The sequence below is a fragment of the Poecilia reticulata genome, linkage group LG19, assembly GCF_000633615.1.
Source record: "Poecilia reticulata strain Guanapo linkage group LG19, Guppy_female_1.0+MT, whole genome shotgun sequence".
Lineage (NCBI taxonomy): Eukaryota > Metazoa > Chordata > Actinopteri > Cyprinodontiformes > Poeciliidae > Poecilia > Poecilia reticulata.
The window spans coordinates 24,615,446-24,631,237 of NC_024349.1; the positions used below are offsets into that span (position 1 = coordinate 24,615,446).

General features: G+C 38.0%; 1 protein-coding gene across 1 annotated transcript in view; it reads left to right on the forward strand.

Moving 5' to 3' along the window:
* The first annotated feature begins 706 nt into the window (after positions 1-706).
* Positions 707-15,792, forward strand: part of rab26 (RAB26, member RAS oncogene family) — an 87,326-nt gene continuing 72,240 nt past the window's right edge. The window contains exons 1-2 of the mRNA XM_008437961.2: positions 707-1,235; positions 4,246-4,356. Of these exons, the coding sequence (XP_008436183.1) occupies positions 1,059-1,235; positions 4,246-4,356 (288 nt within the window). The 5' untranslated portion in view covers positions 707-1,058. The remainder of the gene's footprint in view (positions 1,236-4,245; positions 4,357-15,792) is intronic.

Consider the following 15,792-nt stretch of genomic DNA (forward strand, 5'->3'; position numbering starts at 1 on the left):
CTAAAACCTTTACCCACTCTGCAAAATAACTCAAGCTCAGTAAATCCAGATGGAGAGTTAGACTAACCCGTTAGGTTCATTATCATCTTAAAAATTTACATTTAATTTTAGTTGCTCAAAACTGTTTGGTGTAGTGAAATTAATTAGTTTGATCATTGTGCACTGATAAATGCTTACGTTAGTTGAAAAGGTTGAAGTCATTTTTATATTCATTAGACATAAATATATAAAGGGTTTTGTTAGTTTTGATAATTATGGCTCATTGTATTTTCTACCAAATTTTTTCTTCCACTCAACTTTCCATTGCGCTTGAATTCACAGTCGACTTCTTTTTCAATGGCTTAATGACCTACTTTCCTTGCTCTGGATTCTGCCAGACAGCTGTCAAGTCAGTAGACTTCCTCCCTGACCTTGTAGGCCTCAGCAAAACATTTCTCTTTTAAAAAAGTCTTTAAATTGAAATGAAATATTCTATTTTTCTGGAAAACTGGATTTTAGATTTCCATTAAACCTAAATAAAATAAAAAAAATGAACGAGTTAAGACGTTAAGCTGAATTACGAAAAAAAAGGCAAGTCTCACTGAGGTGGTTCTAATGACAGAACCACCTGCTTTGATGAGTAGGATTGATTTCGGTATTCAGAACTGCATTAATCGGTTTTCTTAAAAAGCCAACACATATTTTTGGCTCTATGTAACGTTAATGTGATTTATTAACATTAAGTTGTTGTTCTATTGTTATGATTATTTTAAGTCTAGTCTTTCGTATCGAGGCGAAAGCAACACGCTGCGAGACAGCGCGAGCGTAAACAGTCCTCAGCTTTCTCACATCCAGCTGCACGAGCGGGACAACAACAGCCGCCCCTCCTCAGAGCCAGAGCGCTGACGCTTTTCTTCTGTTTTTTTTAATTTAACGCACAGCCATGATTCTGACGCACAGGTGAACTTCTCTTCCCTCAACCGCACAGCAGCAACAACTTAACGTGGAGTAAAGTGTTCTCCCCTCTAACCAACCCGAAACTCCTCACTTGAAAAGCTTAAAAGTTGAACTCGGGAGTCATGTCCAGGAAGAAGGCAGCGAAGGGCAAAGGGACCTCCAAGAGCCCAAAGGCGTCTCCGAGCAGCGGGCGGACAGCGAAGAGTCTGGCCGCAGCCGGCGCTCCGTCCTCGGCTCTGGTCTACCCGAGCAGACCGTCCATCAGCAACAGCGGCGAGTTTTACGACATCGCTTTCAAGGTAAGCAGAGCTGGCATTTTGAACGCTCGCGCAGGTGAACCTGCCAGTCAGAGAAAGCACGTGCAAGTTTTCCCAGCTGCAAATTCCACTAATTCAGCTTCACGCGGGCTGCTTTAATTCTGTAATGCTTCGTATGCCTAAAAAAAGTGAACTAAAATGTACGTAAGTGAGATTTTATTAGCGATTATTTGAAACTTTCACAGTATTTTGGTAACATATGGGAGCGTATGTGTTGTACACAAAAGTAAAATACGAAGAGCTTTGAAAATGAACAAAAACAAGTTGCATTTTCGACGCATTCTATGTGGTAATTATCGGTTGCTGTCGATATTTTTGAAGAAATACGTTAAATAGTTGTTTTCACATCCTCTGAACGTCTTTTACAGTGTTGTAAACCTAAAACGGTCAGTAGTCTTTGTTTTGGATGCGGGTTGTCTATATAGTTTAATCTTTGCGTAGTGCGCCACAGTCCAGTGCAATAACCCAGAGGAGATGATGGAGACAGGTTTCTATAATTAATGAGATCAATTAACTGCAGAGCAGGATGAGGCTTTTGCTGGAGCAGGAGTCCAGCTGATAAAATATGTTTATTGCACCTACACACCCTGCAGTAGTAGAACATAATCATATATATTTGAAGTTATCATCATTAAAGCATACATATACACAAATTAGATGGAATATTTTAATGCTGTGAGTGAGGTTCATGACTGTATTTTATATTTTGACCTGAATTGAGACATTTAGCAATGCATTCTATGTTGTTTAACAAAATAAAGCAAAAAAAAAAAAATGGTCAACTTTTTTTTTTTTTTTTTTTTTTTTTTTTGTTAAATGGAGATTTTGACCAAAGATGAGTTGACCTGGATTGTTTCTAATCCAAATGGATGTTTTCAGTCTTTAAATGCGTAAAAGAAGAACAAGCATTGTGGAAATTCATACAAAATCAAACAATCCTATGCATTTTTTTTTTTTTTTTTGCGCTAATGCACAATTGTGAGATTATTCTAAATTTGATGTATGGGGGGTTAAGTGACATTGCTATCTGCAGGTAGCAGTATTTCTTGCTACTTATTCCACAAAAACATTGTGTCAATGGAGCTCAGTGCAGCAGAGTACTTTCTTGGCAATGGACGAGCCACAAGAGGAGAGGCAAAGCACACCATTGCCTCGCCTGGCCCTGCTTCCAACTATCTGAATGAGCAAAGTCAGCAATTTTGAAAATAAAAATGTTAAAATCATTCAGGAAACAACTTTCTAGGACAGTCTAGTGGACATATTGATTGTTTTCTTGTCATTGTTGGCATTTGACTTGTCATAGTGACTCACCTGCCTCCCCTGATTGCATGTCACTGCACTAATGGAAAGCAAAATCAGAGGCTTGTGTTGAATTATGTCCAGTTCCTGAATAACTTGGATTCATTTTAATTCTTTGGAAATGTGTTATCATCACAGTGCCTTACTAAGGAAGATTTTTGTCTCTTAATTTTTTGTTTTGTTATGTTTTGCCATGATACAACCACAAACTCTTAAGGCATAAGGACTAATAATGGTGATTGATGTGGGTTTCTCCCAGAAAACCTGCCAAGCCCAGTGGTAGGAGCGCTAATGCAGTCCACCACTGCATTTTTATGTTGGAAAAATATGAAAAGTTACAAAAATATGGAGGTGCATCATAATTTGGAAAAAAAAGTGTGTGAGGCAAACGGGCAAGTGCAAGGACGACGCAATTCATTGCATCAACTACAAACTTAAAGACTGGTGAATAAGAAAAACCCTGTTTAAAAATACACAAATGACACTTAGCCTGGGGGAGGGTTAGTAAAGCCTGGTGGCCCGCCAGGCTTACATTACCCTGTGGCTCTACATAAATCACTTCATAGGCTGAGCCAGGCTTAGAAAAGCTGAATGGAAATGCAGCAGTTTTAGAATTTTGTTTGCAAAAGTTTTACACCATGTATTATTTTCCTTCCACTTCAAAATTATAAACTACTTTGTGTTGAAATCCCAGTTAATCACATCGAAGTTTGTGGACTGACATCATGACAAAATGTGGACATTTTCAAGTGTAAGGATACTTTTAGTAGACACTATGCTATAAATAATTGTAAAAGGTTTGAGGGCCAGTTTTATGCTAATGCTAATGCTCTACTGCACTCAGTCTGCAGTCTCCACATGCTTTAGACCAAGCTGTGCATAAAGGGATGTAATTACTGTTAAATGCATGCAGTTACTTCAGCAGTTCACAATAGCTTTCCAGTGTGATTTGTATGTGTTGAACATACAAATGCTCTTTATATGTAGGTTTTTTGAATTTATATTGGACTCTATAGAGCTTCCATTCAAACATTTATGTAAATGTTTCACACAAAACCACTGTCGGTTTCCTTTTTATGACAAAAACTGTGAGTTGAACAATGCCTGTTAGGTCACACTCAACAGTAAACATATTTTCTTAATCCATGCCACCATTAGTGTTTTAATAGGCAGAGTGTTTCTTTTGGTGTTTTTATTTTTTTTTACACCAAGAGAAAGATGTTTAAGCTTTCTTTTGAAAATCCGAGATGTCAGTCGTATGACACGAGGAACAACTGAGATGTGGACAGCATGTGAACAAAGTGAGATCTGGGAGCTTCATCGACCGATGATGTCGACGGTGTTACTTTTCCGATATCTGAGCAGGGTTTAATAGATGAAAAAATTAAACACTTAATAGATTAAGCGATGGATAATCAGGAACGATGGACGACAGATGGAGAACGCGGAGGTAATTAGAATTGTAAAATGCAAATGGAAGACTTAATCATAACCAGCTCTGAGGAAATGTCAATCCAATCTTCCATCACTCATGTACTGATGTGAACTCTGCCACGGACAGCCTGTCTGCATCAAAGCGACACATTTGAAACTGTTAACCATTTTAAAAAGTTGCATCTAATCACTGGAAATGAATGATTATATTTAAATTTCATCAGGTGGATAACCATATGCTGTGTTGTTTCTGCGTTAGGTGATGCTGGTGGGGGATTCAGGCGTGGGAAAGACCTGTCTGCTGGTCCGCTTTAAAGACGGAGCCTTTTTAGCCGGTAGCTTCATCTCCACCGTCGGCATCGATTTCAGGGTATGCACTCACACATGCTCACAAGAAGACATTCTGAAGGTCAATGTATTCAGAGGTAATCACCTTTGGATGCTTCTTTTACAATGCCATGAAAAACAACTAGTGGATTTTGAAGGTTTCTGCATTTTGTCATGTTACAACCACAAACATTCATGGATTCTAAGTGACAGACCAACAACTCTTGCATAAAAAAATGTCGTGGTTTTCAATTTTCTTTTACAAAGACAGATTTGAAAATTACAACAGGTTTTGCTCGACTACTGTTTTACTTTCAAGTCTTGCCACGTTGTAGTTTTTGCTGTATGCTGGCAGGTTAATCTCTACCTCGGTCTCAATCGTTTTGCAGCTTCTGACAGGTTTTTTCTGGGACTGGCCTTATTTGACTCTGCTGGCCTTATTATAGACTCCAACCAGCTTCCCTGTTGATGCATTCCCACAGTGTTATGCTACTACTCCCGTGTTTCACTGTGGAGACGGTGTGATATGCTACAGTAGTTTTCTGTCACACATTGCAAGTTCAGTTTTTTTGTTCAGTTCTTCTAATTTTATCCCCGCATCAAAAACATACCTGGAGTGTTGCTTTGATTCTTCCATGCATATTTTGAGGAATCCTTCAGCTTCCTGTGGCAACCATTCAGCTTTGCTAAAAGCCTGGGTGGACATGGCTCTGCCTTCAAGAGCTGCAATTTCGAAGCCACTCCCTCACTCAACTCCTTCAGACTAGCAGAAGCAATTGGCAAACATCTGGTGGAACTGCACATCTGCTGAGTTCTTCATACGAGCTGTCGGTTCAACGCTGGTTAAAAAAATAAATAAATAAATAAGTTAAAGGGTTAATAGAGGAGCAATGTTGTGATGACTTTCTGAAGGCAGAGCTTCAGAAAAATTTGAACTCTGCCACGGCCAGAAGGCGGAGCTTCAGAAAGAGGAGTTTTTAAAGAGACAGAGGCCTAATTTCAAGGCGTTAAATTAGGAAATTTAATTTCTCTCTGTCATATTTGATATACATAGCCTTTTTACAACAACCAAAGTTAACAGTTAGTTGATTATTTTACAAAGTGGCACTACATGTGTGGAAAACCCACAATACTGTCTCTTTAAATGTAAAATGTAAAAATAAAAGCTTGGATTGATCTGATTTTCCTTTTTTGTCACATGAAAATAAGAACTTGAACAAGACAGAATATGAACATCAAAGCATATGACTTCTGCTTCATGAATCCCTCTGTGTGTTAAATATTTCAACTGTATTATGACTGAAATTCCCTTTCCTCTAAGGTGTCTCAGATGAATATTATAATGACATCATCAGAACTATTTTCCACAATAATTACCTACCTTCAGGAAAGAACGTAACCTTAAATCAAGAATCCCTTTTCCTAACCTCATTAGTAGTTTTCCCTTGAACCAGATATTTTCCACACCCAACAACACGTTTGACCTGAATGAAGCAAACATATCAACAATAGTTTAAAAAGACTCTGTCTATTGATGGGTGAATGGATTGTTATTTGTTTTACTGCTGGTGGCAAACCAAAGTACTGTCTACAGTGCCTTGAGGGACAATTACATAGAGGTGTCACTACGGCAATAAAAAACCAGTCACCCATTAATTGTGGCTGCTGAGGACTAGGAGAGGTGACCGGTCTCTTGTCTTTTACTGCCTTGCTGCTCCCTGAAGCAGGATGCCCACAGAATCTGGCACAGCGCTTTAGCGAAACCCACCCCACCACCACCACCACCACCCAGGAGGTTTCTGAGCCCCGATTCACTGACGCTGTCGAGCAGAGCTGCTTGTAGGGGAACAAATGCAGTAGAAAGATACTCAAATCAGGTCAATAAACTCAGAACTGAAAGGTGGGATTCAGCAGAGCAGCAGGATATATATGACTGCTTCAGGATATGTAATAATTGACATGTATACACACACTAGTTTGGTTAATCACAACTAGAGGTAAGGTTCTGGCATCTCTATTAACGTCATCTTATAGCAGTATTTTATTAGAACATTGTTTTGTCTCAATATGTCAGGGAGACTGATTACCCAAGTGTAGTTTTGTGTTTGTGTTCACAACATTGATCGCTTCCCATTTTAGATCCAAACTCCTCTAAATATATCCTTTTTCATCTGCAGTATTTGAAACTTCTTTGATTCTTAGTTTTTTTGTTGTTGTTTGAGTCGCTACACTCCCACTCACTCGCTGTAACCGAGTCAGCCTCCGTTGCTACGGCTGCGTACCAGTTCTCTCTGCCCAACGAGTTCAGCTGAACAAAAATGGAGTTTGCTTTCGCACACGGTGATCCTCGGATAACTGAGACAAGAAATGCTTCGGGTAGAACAATTAGTCCTGACTGAGATTTCCTGTTGACTGGCAAAAAAATATAGAAGATTTTAAAGCTGTGGCCTAAAAGCAGGTCACTGCATAACAACCCAGTGGCAGATATTATGCAAAGAGGAAAGGTTGAAGGTTCCTTTCTCCCTGTCCTCCAACCTAACGAAAGGATGTAGCAGTAGGGGGTGCTTTATCAGAAAACAAAATGTATTGAGTTAGAGGGTCCTATGCTACTGGTGACTTGGTTTAAAAACTATGCAGCCTATTTCTTTCAACACCAAAAAACATGCAAACATTTCTCACACAAAGAACAGAACATTCAGTCTGTTACAGGCATGATGTTTATCTTGCAATTATTAACAAGTGATCCCTGTGGTAGATTAGTTACTGCTGCTATTGGCTAATCTGCCATAGTGGTAGATTAGCTGCCACCTAATTTAAACACCTGCCGTACTGATGATCTGCCAGAGACTTGGTGTTTGGGTCGCCTTTTTTTTTGTTTTATCTGAACTGGAATGCCAAATTCTGCAGCACTTTACATGTTAAGGTTGTCAAAGTCAAGCTAGCATAACTGACCTACTTCCTTCTTCCTCACTAATTATTTTTTAATTCAAACTTTTTCCTGATCCGGTTATCTAGTTGTCGTAGTGCCGATAATTAGTAGCAAAGCACTCTGTCCCTTTTTCTTTTTCATACCAGGCGTACATTTAAGATTTCACTTGTTGGGTTGAGAACTTGAACTTGACAGCTAAAACCAGTGGCTGTCATCATCAGTGAGCAGCTTTTTTTGTCATCCAGCAAAGAGCTGAGGGGCCGGTGGCAGGATCTAGAGCTAGTGACATTATGCTGCAATGTGTCTATAACCACTTGCATGAGATGTATTCATATTTCATCCACAACACTAACGCTCATCATCAGCCGTCAGTGGAGACGTTGGTGTTTTATTCACCCAAAACCTTTAAAGTTTCCATCACTTTGCGGCTGATTTCATTATCAGCAGACTGAATGTTCAAGGAAAGTACTGCCAGGGCTGCTTTTTTCAAAGAGCCTTCTAATTCTTGTCAGGCCCACATTCGTACATGTAGACGAAGTAATTATAGTGTGTGACGTGTTTTGTAAGGATTTTTTCTCCAATATGTGACAGATTGAATGCGGTTTTTAAAACTACTTTGTTTCGACTTTAAAATCACACTGAACATTTAAATAGTTCTTCCATCATGACTGCTCTAAATCTTTCCTGAGCCATTTTGTGTGTTTTCAGATCATTGCATTGTCATAATATAGTTCATTGGTATCAATGGCAATAAGTAAAAATACAGAACATTTGAAATGTAACTGGAACCATTCACCTAAATAACTGTGATAGCTTAAACATGAACCCAACCAGTGTCTGTAGCTCCCAAAGTTGATTTGTTTTTCAAAGTTTTAACTTTCAACTAAAATCTGTGACACCAGACTTTAACCTTGAGAAGCTTGAAATGCAGATTCAGGGTTTAGCCAATTCCAAATCTTCCTCCAGAAAATATTTCTTCAATTTCAGTTTTTTTTTTCTTCATATTTTAGATGAACCAAGTAAACACTAAGTGCAGTCTTGAAATGATAATTTCATTAATAAAAAAAAATAAAAAAATTATGTTGAAACTTCCAGGGGCGCCATGTTTACAGACTCTGTTTCCTGTTGTTCAGACATATCAGTGATGGCAACACAGTGTGATTATTGGCAATCACAGTTGAGTACACCAAACTCCAGGCTGCATCAGACATCTTTCTGGTAAAGTCATCCAGTGTGCCTGCTGCTGTAAATAACATCTGATCTGTGTCTTCTGTCACCAGCCATGGCTGCTGCTTCTCCCTCTTTCCATCATTCAGCTCTAATAATTATCACATTAAAACACACACCTTGCTGTCTGCTCATATTCACCCTGACAGCTCTGCTGGATGTTTCTGATGCAACCCTGCTGAAGCAACAAGTCTCCCAACGGTGTGTGGTGTGAGAGAGTTGTTGTCATATCAATCTGTCACAGTGTGATGTGTTCATGGCCGGTCCGATTTTTGAAACTGCTCTAGTCTAATTTTTATGCTTTGTACTCAGAGTGACGTCATCCATTACAATAAGCATTTGTATAATCATCCTATTTGTATATTTCCTGGGTTAGAGCTATCAAATAAATTTGTAATTTAGTACTTAAAAAAAAAAAAAAGAAACGTTTTGAGTCAATTCAGCTCTGCTTTTTTGTACCGGACTAGTATCTGTCAATACTAAACCTCAGATATCTGTATCAGAAGTGAAAAAAGTGGATCGTTGCATCCCTACTTTATTCTTTTGATGTGTTCAATTTCAGTGATTTACATATTCTAAGAGTTTTGTAGTGATCAGTGTTTGCTGTGGCAAGTGGAGCTGAGCCAAAAAAGGTTTGTTATGCACATTTAAATTGCAGTTTAACAAGGCAGGCAATTAGTTTAAATAGACTATTATAGCTTTTATTTTAAGCTGAATAGGTATAATAGCACTTTGCAATCTGATGGTTTAATAACCTATGTAACAGTCAGAAAAGCAATCAATATTTGTTATTGAGCTCATATGTCTATTAATTCAATAATGTAGCAACAAAAAGGGCTTTTTGAATTGAAAATGTTGCTTATTTTGTGAATATACAGTCTTTAAATTGTGGTTAATTAATTACAGACCCTGCAATTAACTCAAATAAAATTTTTAATGGAGTCTCAGCACAAATATTAATTTCAAATGAGATGTTGCTCAACTAGGTGTGAGAAGGCAGTCCAGGTTAAATGAAACTCTGTTTCCAAATCCAACATCGTACGGTGGCATTTAAATATCATGTAAATTCCAAAAGAACAGTGTTTTATCTAGAGTGAAATAAAGAGCTTTTCTCATCTTTTGGAGATGTATTCCAGTCTTTGTGCCCATCAGGCACTAAAGTGTAGTAAAGTACTGCTCTTTTGTTAATATATGCAGTTAATGCAGGAGTCGGAGTTAAAAAGCAACACTTTACAGCACCGTCAGGGATGTGCTCCGGTGACCTTTGCGATAATGAGGTGAAGGTGTCAGAAACCTAGAAGCAGAGGGAAAGTTTTTCTGGAAAAGAGGGTGGACTTGCGCCAACCTTCTGTGCTGTTTATATTTTTCCTGACAGAAAGAGATGACGCACCAGACATCAAACTTCAAACGCCGCCCTCACTCCCTGTTGTTTTCTGTCTTTCCCAGCGAGGCCTCAGTTAGAATTGCTGATGAGTTTCATCCATTTCCACACTGGAAGAAGTTTTATTTTTACTAACACCCCTTCACCTCTGAGGCTTACATATAAATATGTGCATCTAATTTTTTCCGCCCCTTATCTCCATAAACTTTTTTTTTTTTTAGGTAGAGTTCTGTCATCTCGAGTTCAATTATACATACATTCTAACAATCCCTCTTAGTGAGCATGCGTGTGGCGACAGTGGAGAGGAAAACCTCTCCTTTAACAGGAAGGAAACTCCAGCAGAATCAAGACCTGGCTCAGAGCAACATTACACAAACTTGTGTGCTGCTCCTTCATACACAAACAGTTGTTACTTTGACCTTTTTGCTTAGTTCAGTTATAACTGGAACCAACAGCTAAATGGTTGAATAGTTGTATCTTTGTTGCATGTACAAGTGTAAATGTTTTGGGGGGTTTTTTTGTGCTTCTTTTCAGCTTAAAAAGTTGAAATATCCTTTAATCCTTTGCTGTCTTTTTTCTTATAAGGACAATATAATATATACGGTTTTATTTAAAAGCATTTAAAAACACCATTGACTAATGTGTTGTACACTAAAACAAATAAAACATCAAAACAAAACAACAATCAAGAGTTACAACTTGTTCGCTCAATAAACCACATACCAATTTACTACTAAAATGCTCTTGTGCATAGCAGTAGAGACATAGTTTGATATCACTTTTTTTTTTTGATTGGAAAGTGGTTGGATATGGAAAAACAGTCTAAAGTAGAGCGAAACTTTATCTTGAACTTTTTAACTCGTCAGCTTACATGGGATACAGAGAAACCAGTTTTTTGACGATTCATCTCAGATGACTTAATTATGACACTCAAGACATTTAAATTCTCAACGGAAAAGAAAGAGTTGATCAGCAAACATAAAAAAATGTCTTTAAAGTGACATTTCTTCTGTTCATTGCATCATGTGGCTGTCTGGTCTCATTCATGACCTCTTCAAGGCGACACTACTGCTGGTTTAATGCAACAGCTTCTGATCACTGAACTCCGTTTCTTTGGATTCTTCCAGGAGAATCAGCTTAATTCTTCCTACCCCAACTCCTGCATACTGATGGTCTGGACTGCTGCCAAAACTAAGAGCCATTCTTTTGCTCTTTTTCATCGTTGCTGTATCTTTTAGTCGAGCAGTGACCTGAAGCTTGCAGCCTGCTGATGCTTGTTCTGGTCCATGCTGTGTTTTTCTGTGTATTTGGTTTTAAGGAAGTGATGAACCAAACCGGCAATTAATTATCACAATTACTTTGTCCTTAATGAACCCTGTCAGTTATCTGTGCTAGATAATGCTGGAACTAATAAATAATATGGCAGTTGAGTAATTTTTTGATTAAATAATCAGATAAATGCAGATTTTCTTACATTTTCCTGAAATGTCCCCGCTTGTCATTTACAGTCTGATTGGGAACATTATTTCAGTTTATGCAATTAGGTTTTTAGATGCATTGTAAAAACATTAAATGTAGTTTGTTACATTGTTTCAATGGTTTTATTAATGGGTATTTATTGGCAATAAAATCTTTTTGCATTGATCTTGGTAAATATCAATACAGAAAGAACGGAGAAAGAATAAACTGAACCTTGATGATCTTTTTACTTTTCTTAACTATTTTTTTTTTTTTTTTACACTAAAACAGTTGCAAATGAGCTCCTCCCAGATATGTTAAACTGCAACTATAAAACTCCATCATAACTTTACAGGAATATTTCAGCGTGGTTTTATGCGAATTACTCTCCTAAGGTTTTTGAAAATCTTTCCATAAAGTCGCTTGGAGGCAGACTGTTCCACCGTTTTAGCTTTTTATGCTAACGTCTGGACTCGGCTTTGCTCAGGATGATTGAGAATCATCCATCTGCTTGTGGCTCCAACAGCTCCTAGATCATGTCAGTAAAACCTTTTAGGCTCTTCCACAGTGAAGGCATCACCAGCTTTGCATTTTAGGCTGTGCTCAGATGCCAGCTTTAATTTAAAAAAAAAATGTGGCTGCTTTCATTTTGCTATGACAGATCCTCGTACCGCCAATAGATGGGTTATCTGTCAAATAAGCAGGAAGCTGCTGATTAACATGGAAACCTTCACATGCTCCACATTGTTCTCTGAATCATAGGCTCTCATCATAAAACTTTTTTCTCTCTCCCTCTATCTTTCTCCAACAAGTTTAGTTTTATTGTTGGTTTTAGCTCAAGAATAATTGCAGCTTTTCAGCTCAAATGGAGCCATTATCCAACTATTCAGTGTTCCTCTTTTGCTGTGAAAGAACAGACTGGACTTACTGCAGATGCTACATTTTAGTTTGTCATATTTCTGGGGAGGCCACAAAAACTGTCTTGATTTAATTGCTCATAACTTTTCTGCATCGAGTAATTTGTCTCGTCATGCAATAAATTAGAACATGGGTTCCCCTGAGTGTCGTCTCTCAGATAAAGTCAAATTTATTGGTAAGAGACATTTTAGTAACAAGATAGATTAAAGTGCTTAACCCCTAAAAACGTCATTGGTTATGAAATGATCAATAAGCATTATATTTTGTCACATTAGAAGTAATTTTTTTAAATAATCTTTTTCACTAAGCCCACATTTAATATTCCAGTCTTAAATGTCATGTTTTCATAAGCTGTAAGCAGGAAATCATCATAATTAACAGAAATAGACTTGGCGTTCACAGTGTTCACAATGAAGCAGAGTTTAACTTGAACTCTGCTTAAGTTAATCATCGTCCAAAAAACTGGACAACTGTTTGTGTCAACATATAATAAATTATTGTAGCTGTCATGGTACACCTCATCTTATATATTCCTTTGGAATATATAAGGTTGGATTATTTTCTGTGGTGTTTTTTTTTTTTCCTATTTATTTTTAACAGAGGGCTCCCAATAGACATCAGATAAAATGCTTTGAAAATTCACTCAAAAACTGTACATTTTACAGTTTTATACAAAAGAGGCTGTGAATTCCTTCTCTTCTCATTCTCATCATCCTGAGCTTCTGAAGCAGTTTGGCTTCTGTCTCTAGCGGTTACTCAGCAGCTGTTTTCAGAGTGAAATGTTGCTGGGAACATTAAGCATGAGATTACAGTAAGCTGTCTTTCCTAAGAGCGTAAGGCAGCGTGTTCATGGGAAACGTGTTCATTTGAGAGCTGGCGGTAGAACAGAAACAGAGGAACATGCTGGATCTCCTGACTGTGATCTCTGTAATTAAATGAGTAAATTAGATTGTTGTTTACTGGCATACTGAGGAGCACATCGCCTTCCAAAAGTATTCATGCACCTTAATCTTGCATTTTGTCACGCTGAAACCATTTTATTTGGATGTTGAGCACAAGCACAAAGAGTGCATAATTGTGAGTTGGAAGAAAAAACATTTTTTAAAGTAATCTGAAAAGTATAGGGTGCTCATGTGCTGACCTCTGCTTTTAGGGATTCACAATTTACTGCGAATGCATCACCATTGCAATATTGTGTGTACAAAGGATAGTTTGGAGCAGAATATTTGTTGGCAAATGTATTCAATGTGTTTTGAACCTGCGTTTTTCATGCTAATATAACATTCAGCCAGAGAGTCTTATGGGAACTGATGTTCACACTGGAGATTATAAATGATGCCCAAAATGCTGAATGTCACACAGTGACGGAAACACAGATGAGGAGGAAAGAACAAAGTAGGCATGTATGACAACTGAATTTCTAACCACAACATCTATCATAATTAAAGATTTTCTAATCTCTTGCTGCCCTAATAAGAGTAATTTTCAAAAACGGATAAAGAAAAATGATACTTGAAAAATTCACAAAAAATGCAGGTCAACTGTCAACAAGATGGCAGAAGATGAGCATAACTTCAGGTCGTTTGTGGATAATTCCTGTTTTTTTCATATTGTTATATATATCACAGGGTTAAAAAAAACTGCAATTTAAATTTCTTTCAGTATCACACCACCCCATTTACTCTAGTGCTCCTAAATACATTAAGTAAATATAATCCACTTGAGTATAATTTTCTCAGTACAAATCCAGCTGTTGTGTGGGGAGCTGAGATGTTTGTTAAAGAAAATTAGTTAAAAAGTCGACTTAAAGAAGTTGTCAAGATTATATATTTTTAAAATACTTCGAAGATCGCAGAAAGCTGTATGTAAAAATCCAGGTGAGACAAAATGGAGCGTATTGATTTGCATTCAAAACAAAAAGTCTGCAGCCCATCACCGTAAACACACCGTTCCTATGGTGAAATGAAAAGTGTTGCAGAGATCACAGATTTTGTTTGAAATGTGCCTGGGTTCAAAATACAACATTTTATTAGGGTAATTCATCTCCCGACTTTCATGTCCAAACAGAATCCACCAATACCAACCGAGTCTGATGTTTGCTGCGTTACCAAGAAAAACCTGAAGCTGATTTTACTACTCTGTCTTGGGGAAAAGTGAAGACAAATGATCCCAGCTTCTGTCTAAGCTACCCTGCATTGTTGTAGTCTCTTTTTTGGACCCGATTAATTTATTCCTGGTGTGTGACGGGGCTGAAGTCAGTCTACTCCTTACAAACCTGTCACAAACACACACACACAGTCCAGCCTGCTTGTCTGCTCCGTTTTACCTTTTTCCTTTTTGCATCACATGACTCCTCAAGTACTTGTTGTACTCCCAGGAGACCGTTGTTATGGGCGAGTAACCATGACAACGTAGCAACTGTGTGGTGACTGCTTCTATCAAATTCTGCCCGTTTAGCAAGGCAGATGGCTCTCGGGCTTGTTTTGCCTCAGGTTTGCCTGAGGTGGAGATATCGGCTGTTTGGACGTCTCCGTACCCGCTGAGTAACCGTGACAACATCTGGACACGGTGGCAGATTTTCAGATGGGTCTGTCACGCACCGTTTTGATTCTTGCCACGCTGGATGATGAAAAAGCTTTACCTCACACTCACAGTTGACTTGTGTTCTCTGAGAGCTGGAAGCCGTCCAAGTCAATCAGAGTGGTTCAGTGAAGGCTGCTGAACGGCTCCACTGGAGCGAGACGAGGTTAAAGTGTTGATCTGCTCCCCACGCAAGGCTTCACATGGAGAATTGATTTCTTCCAGTGAGAAACAAATTATTTTCTGCTCGCAGCAGAACAGGAATGGTTGATTGTATCTGAACTGCTCATGAAAACACAACGCATGTTTCTGGCGTCGTCGGTGGGATTTTATTGGAAATGTTTAAATTTTCAACAAAATTTGAAATCTGGTCTCAAAAAAAAAAAAAGTTGAAATCAGTTTAGGTTTAACCCACGTCATATGTCAAAGTACAGTTATCTCTGACTCTGGCAAGTGCATGAAAACTTATGAATTCGAAGAAAGTTACAAAAAAATCTTTAAAAATTGTTGTCTGTTTTCTGGCATTTAGCAAATAGAAATAATTTTGGTAATTCTGACCTAAAACTTAATTTTGGTCTTTTTCCTTGGACAGAGGCATGCATGTCTTTTTATTCTGTGCATGTAAATATCTTTAAAAAATAAATAAGGGTGCATCTCCAGATGGTGATGTCTGAAGCTTCAAAACCCACACTTTTTCTTCAACAGACGTTTTGCAGAACAGAAATTTTCTCTTTACGTTAGCCGTCTGTATGTAAAGATTTTTCCACTTATCAACCACTTGCAAAAATATATAAATGTCCACAAAAGTTTCCACATACTCCACTAGCTGGGACTAATCAAGCCACTTCTACTTTTGTTTGAAGGACTTAACCTTTCTATCGGCAAATCTGCACATACAGTGGGGCAAAAAAGTATTTAGTCAGCCACCAATTGTGCAAGTTCTCCCACTTAAAAAGATGATAGAGGCCTGTAATTTTCATCATAGA